The sequence below is a fragment of the Typopeltis vanoorti genome, chromosome 24 (genome assembly GCF_054136105.1).
Source record: "Typopeltis vanoorti isolate ZY-2024b chromosome 24, IOZ_Tvanoo_1.0, whole genome shotgun sequence".
NCBI classification, from domain to species: Eukaryota; Metazoa; Arthropoda; class Arachnida; order Uropygi; family Thelyphonidae; genus Typopeltis; species Typopeltis vanoorti.
Genome location: NC_143572.1, coordinates 47588668 through 47602512, shown reverse-complemented (window position 1 = coordinate 47602512; position 13845 = coordinate 47588668). Strand labels below are relative to the sequence as shown.

The 13845-nt window shown below is 36.3% G+C and overlaps 2 protein-coding genes across 2 annotated transcripts in view; one reads left to right on the top strand and one right to left on the bottom strand.

Moving 5' to 3' along the window:
* LOC150093168 (serine protease 33-like) overlaps window positions 1–197 on the top strand; it is a 31214-nt gene extending 31017 nt beyond the window's left edge. The window contains exon 8 of the mRNA XM_090414167.1: window positions 42–197. Coding sequence (XP_090270293.1) covers window positions 42–197 — 156 coding nt within the window. The remainder of the gene's footprint in view (window positions 1–41) is intronic.
* Window positions 1–13845, bottom strand: part of LOC150093165 (trypsin-1-like) — a 379787-nt gene that overhangs the window by 214431 nt on the left and 151511 nt on the right. The window lies entirely within an intron of this gene.

The following is a 13845-nucleotide window of genomic DNA, read 5'->3' as shown; positions in this document are numbered from 1 at the left end:
TATTAGTATTTGATATTACAGCACTTTAACGTATTTTGCAGGGAGATTCCGGAGGACCTCTCATGATGAAAGACAGGGGCTTATGGTATCTGGTGGGTATCGTATCAGCTGGTTATTCGTGCGCCAAACAACACCAACCAGGGATTTACCACCGAGTGAGCAGTTCGTCAGATTGGATATCGTCCAATATGTACTGAGTTTCAGGTACGACTGGATCCTATAACTACATTTCAAGCCCCCGTAATCCAAGGTGGTTGAAGAACTGCCAGGGGTTCTATGACGTGATGATCAAAAGAGGAGCACAAAGGATGAAGAAGATTTCGACAGTCGTGTTCGTTTCAGTTATCGACGACAGGTGACGTGACGTGTTTACAGTCACGTATTCAACATGTGCACCACTTTTATTTGTTCTATTGCATCAAATCAAACCATTTGAAACGGAGAGCACTGTTTAGAACCGATACATCAAAATTTGTCATTCAAACAGCGATTAGTCTAGATGTTCTGATTTGCACCATTATAACTTGATACTACGTGTGGGTATACTTCTGCCCATTTCATATTGAGTCATTGGAACACCATATAGGCCTGCACATGCTTCGATCCTAAAAACAAGTCGTGGCTCTTATTTTCATCTCGAAAATTGTAACTTTTATGAAGAATCATTACGTACCATCTGCACAAAGAAAGCGTTTATCCATGGCGAACTATCTTTTAATTCCTACCTTGGAGCCTTCACATTTCAGAAGGCATATCAAGAACACATTGTTATTTTGATTTTCAGCAGAGCGTGTAGAAACAAGGGTAGGATTACTCTAGATAGAACAAGAGAAATTGGAACAGTAGAGATAGCTTTCATGCCCATAACCACGGAATTTAAATCAGTGCTGCCAACAGAAATCTGAAAGAGATTAAATAAAAATTCTAGAAGAAAACAGATACTGAACAGGGGCGATACAAATTTGATCACCAAGTCGGAAGTGCACGTTTATGTAAAAGCAAGCCAATATTTATTTAAGCGAAATCCATACAGAACTAAATATCCAATGGAACACAAAAAGGGAAACATATTCAAAAAATTTAATAATAACTGTGAGCAATAAAACTCATTATCTGAGATTCATAAGAAATGAGCTTAGAGTTTTAGATTTCCAAAACATACATATATCCAAAGAAGATTTTATACATCTTAATTTTTCGGATGCTATAATTATATGTGCATTTGCCAATGGCAAGAACATACAAAGCCATTAAATTCCAGTATTTACAACAGTGCTATGCATTAAAATCAAGTAAAATTCTAAAAATCGTTATCAAAAAATATTTAAATATAATAAAGACAACTGCACTAAAATCATTCCTATTCTTCTCCTTCTTCCCTTTCTTTTATTAGGATTACACTTTATGCACCACCGATTGGCTCGCTGATTCAATCTTGGTGAAGTTAAATAATTATCTATATGCTCGCAGTCTGTTCAAAATGGGAATGTCCGCTGATCGACTTGACTTTTTCGCGTTAGATAAACCTAGCTGTTTCCATTTAATATTTATTATCTCTTGAAACGGCCATGAAAATTTCTCTTGCCATAGATGAGATTTTAACTCAATGCCTTGTCCAAAGAAGTGCCGAGGTAATTCGAGATTTATTGATGAAGAGCTTTGCTTCATACGAAAGCATCTTATTGTGAATTTTATAGCGGTAAACCAGCAGCAGTTGAAAACAATAACTTGGATCAAATATGGGCACACACACACACACATACTGAGAGAGAGAGAGAGAGAGAGAGAGAGAGAGAGAGAGAGAGAAAACATTGTTTGTCTGGATAGGTTTAAAATTCCTAAAGTAAGAATGGTGTTTTATTATTTATTTGAATGAAAATTAGAATTTCACTGCAGGCACAGTGGTTTCTCTCATAATGAAGAATTTCTTTTGGCATCTTAAAGCTTTTCAATTCTTTCTGTTGCCTCATTTTCGCACTGCTTTCACTTGAAGGGACGATTCGCACCATTTGACATATCGATCGAGATTCAGAATATGGAAGACCAACGACAAGGATGACTTCATTTGCATGATGTCAATGCCCTCATTACCTAACGTTTTTCATTTCCCGCCTGTTAATACTATTATCGCCTTGTGCAAATACTTTCTCTGCTCTAGAACATGTTCGTATACCTATCAAAATAAGCGCGATCGACCGTTTTGTATAAGTAACACCACAGAAATGAGGGCTGTCTCCTTGTGATAGATAAAGAATGTTTGGTACCATCGAGTAAGCGAAATAAGAAAGGATGGCTACTTGAGGATATAAACAACTGAGCGTTTGTTCCTGTACCACGGACAGTGTAGAAGAAGCTTATAATGTTCATTATTGTAAATAAAGCCGTAAAAATAAGAAAATGTGTCATTTTTATTAATATAATAGTACATCAGCGGGGAAATTAATGGGAAATCGTGTATTTCTTTCACCAAATAAAGTTAATAATAATAGTTTTAGTTCACACAGATACATCGATAATGATTCTATTTATATTTCTATTTAAGACACCGACTGTTATCCTGAATGTATGGAAAACAGAAATAGCCCGCCCCGAAAATGTGCTAAAGTTTTGCTTCACATGACAAGCGCACAAAAGTGGATAGAGTGGCAAAAGGGAATTTAGCTATTTGTGTCTAGGAAGTAGTCTGAATTCATTACTTCTATTGGGCCCAGTGGTCTTCACAGCGAGAACTCTTTCAACACTAGATGACAATCCACTTATCAAAATCAACAACGATGAGTTCGTATTAAAAAACTTCGCTTCATCTCTAACAGTTAAGCTAATTCGGTATAGATTCAATCTACGTGAATCAAGCGCGGAATTTATACTTCTGCTCCTAATTGCTTTAATTACCAGTCATCGTGATTACTATCTTCAATATAGACACTCGTTTTTCTCTATAATCGTATTATTTCATTCGCATAAGGAGAACACGAGTTCTCTTTCATTACTGATATTCAGTAATTGCATTGTCCATCACAACGTACCACATTTCTATTCAAAAAAATCTACCGTAAAAATCTAGAACAGTTATAATAAATTTGGTTTAATCCTTCATCCAAGTGTAAGAAAACAAAGTTTGCTTCCTTCAGGCGCAAACTTTAGTTGCTTATTACACTTGGATAAAGGATTAAACCAAATTTATTATAGTCTAACCAAGTGGGAAAAAACTTCCAACATCTTTCTCTGAATCCAGAGTAATTTAATAATAAGGTGAGACACCTTTTGGCAACTCGTAGAGGTAAGTATGACTTCTCCATTGCTTCCACCTTAGTATCACCACCTGTGGGTGTGGCTCCCACTGACGAGACCTCAATAAAGGTCGAAACCGGCCTGGGTAGTCCGGTGGCCCTTCCCTTAATGCATAGCATTATACATGTCCGCAAGGAGATGTGCTTTGCATTATGGGAGATACTAAGGCAAGTGACCAGAACTTGCTCCACCTTTACCACGAGTTGCCTCAGTCCTGAAAATACTTCAGGCACAAACTATGTTTGCTTACACTTGGATAAAAGATTAAACCAAATTTATTATAGTCTAACCAAGTGGGAAAAAACTTCCAGCATCTAGAACAGTTATCTGAGGACACGGATCAACAGGAAATCGATAGACAGTTAGATGTTCTCATAATAAACATTTTTCTCCAAACATGCAAGCGAGAATAGACCTCCTCCTGATATACATGACAGTTCAAGACTATAAAATGATGCTTCATGGAATGCGATAGTGAGTCAAACAGTAGTAACTAAAACTCGATAAGCCATGCTCCACCCCAATCGCATTTTTCGTTTACTCTAATTTTACTTTGGCGGCTATACTGTAAGACGTTTTCTTCGACAAACTTTGCGACTACAGAATTGAATTTTGAGATTAGATTGGAAGATTTTTAAGGTCATTAATTGAAAATCAAAAAATGCTTTATTATTAATAAAAAAGGTAATTATTTATGTTAGTGGCTCAATAATCACTGCATAGCTAACTTTTAGATACATCTAAACTTTATTTCTTAAATATTTGGGAATTTTTGCGAGTAATTCAGAGATGGATCAACGTATGTTCCTTCCGAAGGAAAAGAATTCTATATCGAAAAACAGATTTAGATACTTTCGATAATGTGATTATCTATAACATTAACGCCCAACATTTTCCAGTTTGGGAGGGGGAGGGAGGTCAGTTATATTGTATCAGTGACGATAGTGAAATATTTCGAGGCAATTTATGTGTACTAGAGTCTCATATTTATGTTATTTTATCTTGGTGGCCGAGTAAAAGCAGTTAGTGGGCCAAATTTTTGCTTAGGGTGGGGTGTCTGGTGAATACGGTAAGCCATGCACTATTTTCTGAAAAACCGAGAAAGATGAAAAATTTTTAATTGCATAAAAAACTGTTTGGATCAATTTTGATTGCTATTTAACGAATTTTATAAACTTCTTGTAAGGCTTTTAGTTTAATGTATTTCATTCCAGAACAAGAAAACAACAACAACAAAAAAAAATACCCTTCGTGCGATGTTTACTGTCAATTGTATTAGACCAATAAAGAAGATAGAGTTTGACCTTGCAAAGCAGCATGATATTGCAAAAAAAAAAAAAAAAAAAAACAGGTGCACGACTGAAAAGGAACCTATAAATATTACCACGCAGTCGGAAACACTTCTTACAGTTATTAATAGAGAATTTTGAACATCAAAATCAGTTTCTTTTGAAACAAACAAACCAATTAAAATTAAGGGGATAAAAATCCCTTGTTGTTTTACAGCCAGTAAGCGAAACTCTAAGATCGAGAACTACGATCTATGAATTTCATGCCGAAGAACTATCGACGAATCCAAGCGTAAGTGACCACTTGGTAGTACAACACCAAGGCAACTCGAAGCAAAGGTGAAGCAAGCTCCCTCACTATCCTTGATATTTTCTCATAATGTAAAACACAGCTCCTAGGAGATGTAGTACTGCCTTACATTATGAGGAGAGGTCACTACCCAGACTGGTTTCAACCTTTTTTGAGGTCTCATCAGTGAGTAGGTAGACCTGGATGATATCAAAGTTTAAGTGAAAAGAACTTACATACCTTCACTATACGAATGCCATAAAGATGTGCCCATATATTATATTATAACTAAGATGAAAAGCCAAACGGCTATTTTTCTGGCGACCTTAATTAAAATTAAGGGGATAAAAATCCCTTGTTTTTTTCTCGTAAGATCGTAGTTTTCGGTCTTAGAGTTTCGCTTACTGGCTGTACAACAACAACAAGGGATTTTTATCCCCTTAATTTTAATTAAGGTCGCCAGGAAAAAAATAGCCGTTTGGCTTTTCATCTTAGTTATAATATATAGGCACACATTTATTGCATTCGTATAGTGAAGATATGTAAGTTCTTTTCACTTAAACTTGGATATCATCCAGATCTACCTACTCACTGATGAGACCTCAAAAAAGGTTGAAACCGGTCTGGGTAGTGACCTCTCCTCATAATGTAAGGCAGTATTACATCTCCTAGGAGCTGTGTTTTACATTATGAGAAAATATCAAGGATAGTGAGGGATCTTGCTCCACCTTTGCTTCGAGTTGCCTTGGTGTTGTACTACAAGTGGTCACTTACGCTTGGATTCGCCGATAGTTCTTCGGCATGAAACTCATAGATCGTAGTTCTCGATCTTAGAGTTGCGCTTACTGGCTGTAAAACAACAAGTGATTTTTATCCCCTTAATTTTAATTAAGGTCGCCAGAAAAATAGCCGTCTGGCTTTTCAAACAAACCAATTCTTTTGTAAGAGGAAAATTAAGTCGTATAACTCAAAGTGAAAAATGTATATTTTTAAGGCCCAGACAACTTCTTCACTTTTCAAAGAAGTTACTTACGTGTATTATGTTTTCTCCAAGAAAAAAACATTATAAGCTAGAATTTTATATTCTTTATATGAAATACGAATGTGAATATAATCGATTAACAATTAATTTATAAGAGAAAACACAACATTACAATCAGAAAGATTTTGCAAGAAAAAGTATTTTAGATCCCATTAAAAATTTCTCGGTAGCCTATTTCTGATTTTAAGACATTATTACGTGACCCTTCCAGCGAGTCCAAAGACTCATCAGTGGGCACCCACTCCATAACTCTCCGTTTCCACCGCATCATCTACACCACCACCATCTTCTGCCCCCACCATCACTAGTGTTTTCACAGACAATTACAAACATCCATACCTATGGCGGGATTCGAACCCGCAGCCTTTCGGCTGGAGAACAGCCACTTGGCCAACCATGCTAATATAATAAAAGATATGAAAAGAAAATATCACTTTTAATAATGAATTTCGTCTAATACCAATTGCACAATGTGAAAATGATTAAATGTCCACTGTATGGCATTCCTCACCTTAAGTTGAGGGTTGCCATTCGCAATAAAAGAGAGTGATGCTACTTTACTGGATATTCGACTTTACATGTTCAGAAAAAATGAAGCTAATGATTATTTTGTGTGTATGAGGGAGGGGGAGGGTTGAGTCTAATGTTAGCATTCATGTTAGTTTGGATGCAAACCGCTTTTTATTTATTTTTTAATATTAGTATATACACGTATTAGTATTTAAATACTACGAATACGTGTAGAGATGAATATCATAAAACAAGCAGTATGAATGAGAAGTTAAAATCAATATTTTTTTTAGTTAACATATTTCGGAAGTATTGTTAATAAAAATATATGACTGGGAAGGTTGACAGGGCAGAAATGTGATACATTTAATCAATGCGCAATGTGATGTGTTTCTGGCATTAACGCATGAAACACATACCGGCCACCGAATTAGAAATTTCTACCGGATGTGCGTAAACGTCACTTACGCAGAACATTTATGCAAAACACGTGCTCACCACGTGTTCTAGACAACTATTTAAGATTGCAGCTGGTCAGTAATCGTCAATGGTGCTGACAGTGGCGGCTCGTGGCTTCAAATCGTGTGGGTGCTGCAACTTTCGAAATATACAAACTGTAAGTACAATGTATACGTGTTTGGATGAAATATCAAAATTATGGTAAAAATTAAAAAAAAAATTAAATATGAAAAAATATTGTTTATTATCGATAAAATCATACAGTTTGGTATAATTCAAAATTACTTAAAAGTCAATGAATTTACAATAATCATGCATGTCGGATCTACTGAAGAATACTCGATGTTCAGTTTCAAGTTTTTCTTTGTTGATCATGGGATACGCTTCAGTGGTCAATTTTATTTCTTCTGTAGGCAATTTATTCTTAAAATTAGCTAATTTATCCTTGTCAAATAATTTAGCAGCTACTAAATGTTTAGTGAAAGAATACCTTGCATTTCTGAGGTCATAATTGTCAATAACCCCAATAATATTCTAAAATAAAAACGATAACAAATGTTATGTCTTTAATTGTAATGTCCAAATATTTAAAGAGACGGAGTAAACACGATAAGCACTACGAACACTTTACTACTGGCGCAAACTGCATATAAACGACAGTGGAACTGCGCGACGGACAGTGCCGCATTACGCTAATAGCTCGCATCTCACTATGACGTGCATATGCTTGCACGCGTAGCAATATGACACTGTGGTAAACGCAGTTCTGCTAGCGTCCTTCGCCCTCCTAAGTGCTACAAGATGGATTTTTATTATTTTTTATAGAAAACAAGAGAATTGTATAGGATTGTTGATGATAAAATTAAATATTACAAACAAATATAAATATATTAATAAATATATTTATATATCGAGAAAAATTGGGGGTGCTGCAGTTCCGAAGCCTATGCATGAGCCGTCCCTGGGTGTTGATTACAATGAGAAAACCAAATGATTTTTTGGAGCTCGACAAAGAGCTAATTGTGGGTGCCCGTCTGGCTGGAGCCACGATTTTGAAAACAGCAGAGCTGACTCGTTTCTCAAAAGGTGAGATATCCCGGGTGTTTAATCAGTAGGCAAATAACCCGCATTGCTTGTCGAAGAGGCGTAACTGTGGTCTTAAGACAGTCTGTCAAGAACGAGATCGCCGTCGTCTGAGAAGGCTTGTAAGGACAAACAAAACTTCCTGTGTGCAGCCGTTGATCGAAGTATTTAACGAAGGTGGTTCCCGACCCATATATCATCGAATTATGCTCAGGGAATTGATATATGATAACTGGTATGATAACTTTGTGATCAGTTTCGCTGTAATTATTAGCAGTATATTGGTAGGCTGTCAGATGGAAGCATGAGCGCGTATGAAAAAGGTAAATAAATTCTATCTGCGTAAGGGAGTTGGAAGGCGACTACGAGTTAAAGATCGAATATTACGTTACTTGAAAAATGTTATGCTGAATAACAGAGTTATGAATGCACTTGACGAGTGGTTTTTTAAAAAAGCTGTTTCATGTAAAAACTCTTTTTAAAAACTGCTTCATGAAGAAAATGCTTTTTTTTTTTTTTTTTTGGTGAGATCGCGGATAAAAGTAAAGTGGATTGAACATTGTAATATCTTCTCAGCTCAAGAGAAAATGATAATAAGAATTTGTATTGTCTACAATGAACTGTTTCGAGATTTTGCGGTTAGCGAATACACAGATGTGCTTAATTAACGAAGAAGTTTGCAGTAAAATTGGATCTTTAAAATATTAAACTGCCATTTTAAACCATTGAAGGATAATGTTTTGTTACAGCAATAAGCAATCGGTTTCTTGATACGTTACTGAATATCTTCATAGCCTACGCCTCCATATACAGGCGTTAGGATGGAGAGATCTATGTTCAAATCCTCTCCAAGATACAAGGAATCTTTGAATTTAACTTCCCGAAATGAGGGCTTATAATTCCTCAAAAAAAACCAGACCAAAGAACACAAAATTAACAGAAACCACAATATTTTCACCGATCCAAAATATACCAAGGTAGCCATAGCCACTTGCTTCGATCGGCAAGATTTACTAGTTTGGTAGGTGAAGTGGATAGCACTTCCACTCTACAAACAGTAGTTGATTCGAATCCAAACGCGAGCATGGAGGCTTGTGAATATCTTTTAAGTGATGGATGAATTTCATTGATATGAGATCACTGGCATGCTTACCGAAGAGATGAAGTGGCTTGAAAAAGTTTTATGTGTGGTCTTTGGAGCTGAATTTATAGATAATGTAATCCTTGGTTCACATACATATGGATTTGTAACACCTTTCTTGGGTGGGATTAGCATGAAAAAAGTTCTCCCATATTGCATTTCTTTACAACAGGTAAGTGGAGTTTCAACTCCACTTGAATCATTAAACACTATACTACACTGAGACCCTCGTTATGGGAAATGTTAAATAAGCCAATAACCCTGACATGAAGTTTAATATGGTTAATCAGTTTAAAACAGTGAACCAATGGTGAATGAATCAGAGTTAGGAATACATAAATGGAAAAAGAAAATGAAAAAAAAACAGGAAGGGACAGCATGACAAGGCCACTCTAAATACCACTTTAGAGTGGTATATTAGACGTTGTTTGATGCATAATTTTGTATTGTCTATATCTGCTGAGGAGTAAAAGTTCTGAGCGCCGAAGCCTGTTCTTGCATTCCGATCAATTTTATTTGTTATGCATTGATGGAATCCTTTGCACTAACCAGTTAACTACTTCCAATCGCGCGCACGCGCGCACACACACACACACACTTTGTTTTCATTTTGCCCTATACGCAGAATGGATTGAGGACAGTAACGTAGAAAAGCTGATTTCATCTTTCCAATGAAACTGATCCAATTGACAAATCTGTTTTAGAGCAGAAAAATTAAAGCGACCTCGAGAAGCTCGTGCTGTGAGAATGATCTATTTATGGTGTGCTGTGGGAGGAATAGCCCGCGGTTATGGAATCCACAATACAAAGTTGTATAAAAAAAAGTGTCTAATGATCCCAAAATTGATGAGACCATTAAAGTTAAATTCAGTATAAAATGTTGTTATTTGCTGCTTTTTTTTTTCAGTGTTTCAGTGCATGTTAAAATTTATGGGGAAAGAAGGAACAACTTCTATTTAAATTGTTGGATGCTTTTATGGTTGTTGAATCCTTGAAGGTTGCTCGCAATACCTCATAGCATTCCAAATGATTTCTTTATTAAAGCGACCTGGTAAGAAAATTATGGATTGTTCATATTTACTGAGCAAGCGTATAAAGCGAAACACTTATTGAAAATAATAAATTGTTACCTTTAAAAAAATAATTCATTTTAAACGATTTAACAATTATTGCCTCATGGTAACACGCTTATATAAACATACACATATTAAAAACCGGAACCTTTTAATTTCACCCTGCAGCTGCTGCCATCTATCGAATTATACGAAAGACATAATTGATAAAGTAGTGGATGTAGGACAGGGGCATCAGGTAATATCTCATCTCCAATTTTCGATATATCCTCAAAAATACTATGATAGTTGTGTATAAAACTTTACATTTTTTACTAGCTTTGTAACAACAAATTTCTTCCGCATTAATCTGATAATTTTCAGAAGTCCCATACGGTCATATTTAACATTTCGATATGGAACTACACTAGTAACACCGCAAATTCCGCTTCTTAATTTTTCTGCTGATGCTATTTTTATAATTTTTTTATTACATAATCCATAAACTCTCTAGAGACCAAGCATGGAACCTTTTAACGCCACTCTAAACTAAACAATCTAAACCAAATGCAAGCACAAAACTATGGCTTTAACTTCATTAGTCTATAATACTAATAATAGGAAGACCTCTTAACGGTAAATTTAGGAAAGCAAACACTGCCTTGAACGGGGTAAGAGGAAATATTTTTATTTGATGGCCAGGGTAGCAAAATGGCAGAAACAAACACACACACACACACACACACACACACACACACACACACACACAGTTCTTCACACTTTCATGAGTTCTCTTGAGCAACCTACCAACACTTCACTCTAGGCGGATACACGAAGATTGCCAAAGAAATGTTGTTATGGATTGACCCACATCTTCCTTCTAGCAAATTGTAGGAGGTCGGAAAAAGATAATAGACGGTGTCTAACAACGCCACAGACACTGAGAGTCCGAGCAATTACTTGAAGGAAAGAAGAAAAAGATTGCTGGACGACAACATGCAGTTCGTAAGCTACCAATGACCTTAAGCATTAAAAGGTTGTTGACTGATGACCGGGAAAGAAGTGTTTTCTTGACAGAAGGGAGGAGCAAAATCTGGTGAGATATATGGGCAGGAGAAAGTAGAGATAACAAACTATAGCTTGTCCGTGCTATACATAGACTTCCAGTTCCTTCCACCGGACTCTTTCTTGACTTCCTTAAAATGTGTTCCGCAGCGGGGGATTGTTCTGAGAGAAGTTGAAGGGAGTCCATCCGCTTCTGTATTAATTTATATTTAATAATAATAATAGTAAAGCATATAGGAGACACGAGAAACCCGATTTCAACAGTATCACTTACATCGGTTTATTGAGATTTGCTTCTTAATAGATATGCTGTGCAAATATCTACACCGGTATGCAAATTAATGTGAATATATATCATTTTTTATATCCTTCGATGCTGACATCAAATGGTTTCCTAACAACTGTTTAAGATAATTTAGAAAAAAAAATTCAAAAGAATGGATTGCGCAAAGTAAATCTGACTGGTGCAGTAACATAAATATAATCCCACTGTGTAGAATTATGCTTCTCAGTGTGGTGAGATTGACGCAGTGACATGTCAAACACTTGTAGATCGAGTGCAGCGACATGCTATTATCAAGGGTTATTTTCCGAACTAGTTGGCCGAGTGGTCAGTGCATCTGGTCTCCAAACAACATGCTTTAGTTTCGAATTCCTAGGTAGGGGGTAGATGTTTTGTAGATGTTTTAGGTGGGAGATGAATTTCATTGCTCCAATCTTGCTTATCGGAGGCCTGAAGAAGTGGCTTGAAAAAAGTTTAGTGTTCGGTCTTTACAGCAAGGTTTCTGGATTGTCTAACACGCATTCTAACCAAGATAACACATCTTATATTTATCTAACCTTTAGCGGAATAACGGTATTAAATGTACGCTAGCTCTAAAAACACTATGCATGGGGAATTCATATAAAAAGGGATAAAAGGATGTCATAATAAACCACTGAACAATGAAATGTAATATACATATATTGCATTTCCTCCTCGAGAAAACGTTTTTAATATTAAGATTTTAATGGGATAACTCTTGTAAAAGGCACTAATAAAGATATGCAGCTAAGGATCTATCTCAGTTAAATCTTCTCGAATTAGATACTGTTCAAAATCGTTGTTAAGCCTTAGCTCTGAGAGTGACCAAGCTTATATTTTTTTTTAATCAAACACTAAACTACAAAAACACAATCAACGGCCACTGTCATCTTTAATCTTCCGTTATATGAGTCAATATGAGTCATATTCCGAATGAGGATGAAAGTATAAAAGAAGAATGGCTCAACTTACACCATTAGAATATATTCTGTTCAGTAGTAGATTTCAAGTTCTTTGATTGCGGAAGCTCTGTTCCGTTTTAGATGGCTATCTCAAGTCTTACTAAGCACTGAGAAATACACTTCATTAGAAATTCCTTGTAGACTTTCTGAATAATGTTAGAAGAATTGCTTGATTAGCTCTGTTGATTAAACTTATTGCACACCACTTGCTCTTCTTGCTCAGTGTCCATTAGAAATCCTTCACCTTAGCGTACCTCCAAACTTATTCAACAGCCTTCCTCTTGGTGATTTGTACAACATGAAGCCGTGTAGCTTCAAGTAATGCTATTCCAATGTGGTGAAGTCGTGCATGGAATTATCGTTTCAACTTTTGATGTAATTTGTTCAAATGACTTCGTGCATTGAATATTGACCAGTCATCAAACGTGACGTACTAGAAAAGTCTCCGCCAAGACTTACTTTTTTTTAATGAATAAGCATTCAGAGTAACTCACCACATGAAACAACATGCGACTACATATTGCACAAATTGTCTAAGAAAAGATTAATGACGGAGATTGGAAACAGACCCCCTTCTACTGTCTAAACCTCCTCTCCTTGGGGTTTCTACATTAGAAGTCCAAATGACGTCAATTCCAATCGGATGCTGAAGTGTAACGACTAGCTTAACCACAACGTCCGATTGGAAATGACTGATTAAAAGAAAGTGTTAAGCTTAATAAATGATTGTGATGATCACTAAAATAAAATAAATGAATTAAACCTATAACCCATTTTATTCGCAATAGAGGAACAGGCGGATTACTTTTAGTCCTAACCAACTTTTGGAAATCTCTGGGGCAACTGGTCAGACAAAGTGATGTCACCTCGTACTCCTAAATCCTAACATTCATATTTTTATCTGAAATTGTGTGGGTTTTGCAGTCGATGTTTGAGCCCGTGCTACCAGAAGAAAATCCCTACTTAAAATCCCTACGTGACGGTAGGAATCTTTATATCGACTATTTCAATTGAAGGTGAGTTAGCCGATCTCATACGGAGGTAGCAGGGTTTTTTCTCCTGGAAACTCGGGTTTTTCATCCCGCATACAGACAAATCGGCCCTTCAGAACACACGCAATTTACAGACAAAAAATACGTTGTGGTGGTGGTGGTGGTGGGAGGTAGATGGCGTTGATGTAGATGATCGGTAGTAGAGATTCTATGTAGTGGTGGAGACGGAGAGTTGAACGGCAGGTGTCCTCCCGCAATGAGTCTTTTACTCTTTGGAGGTGTCAGGAATAATAATAATAATAATCAATGCCAGACATCGACTAACTCCCTGCATGTTTCAATGCTAATATGACTTCTATGTCACCC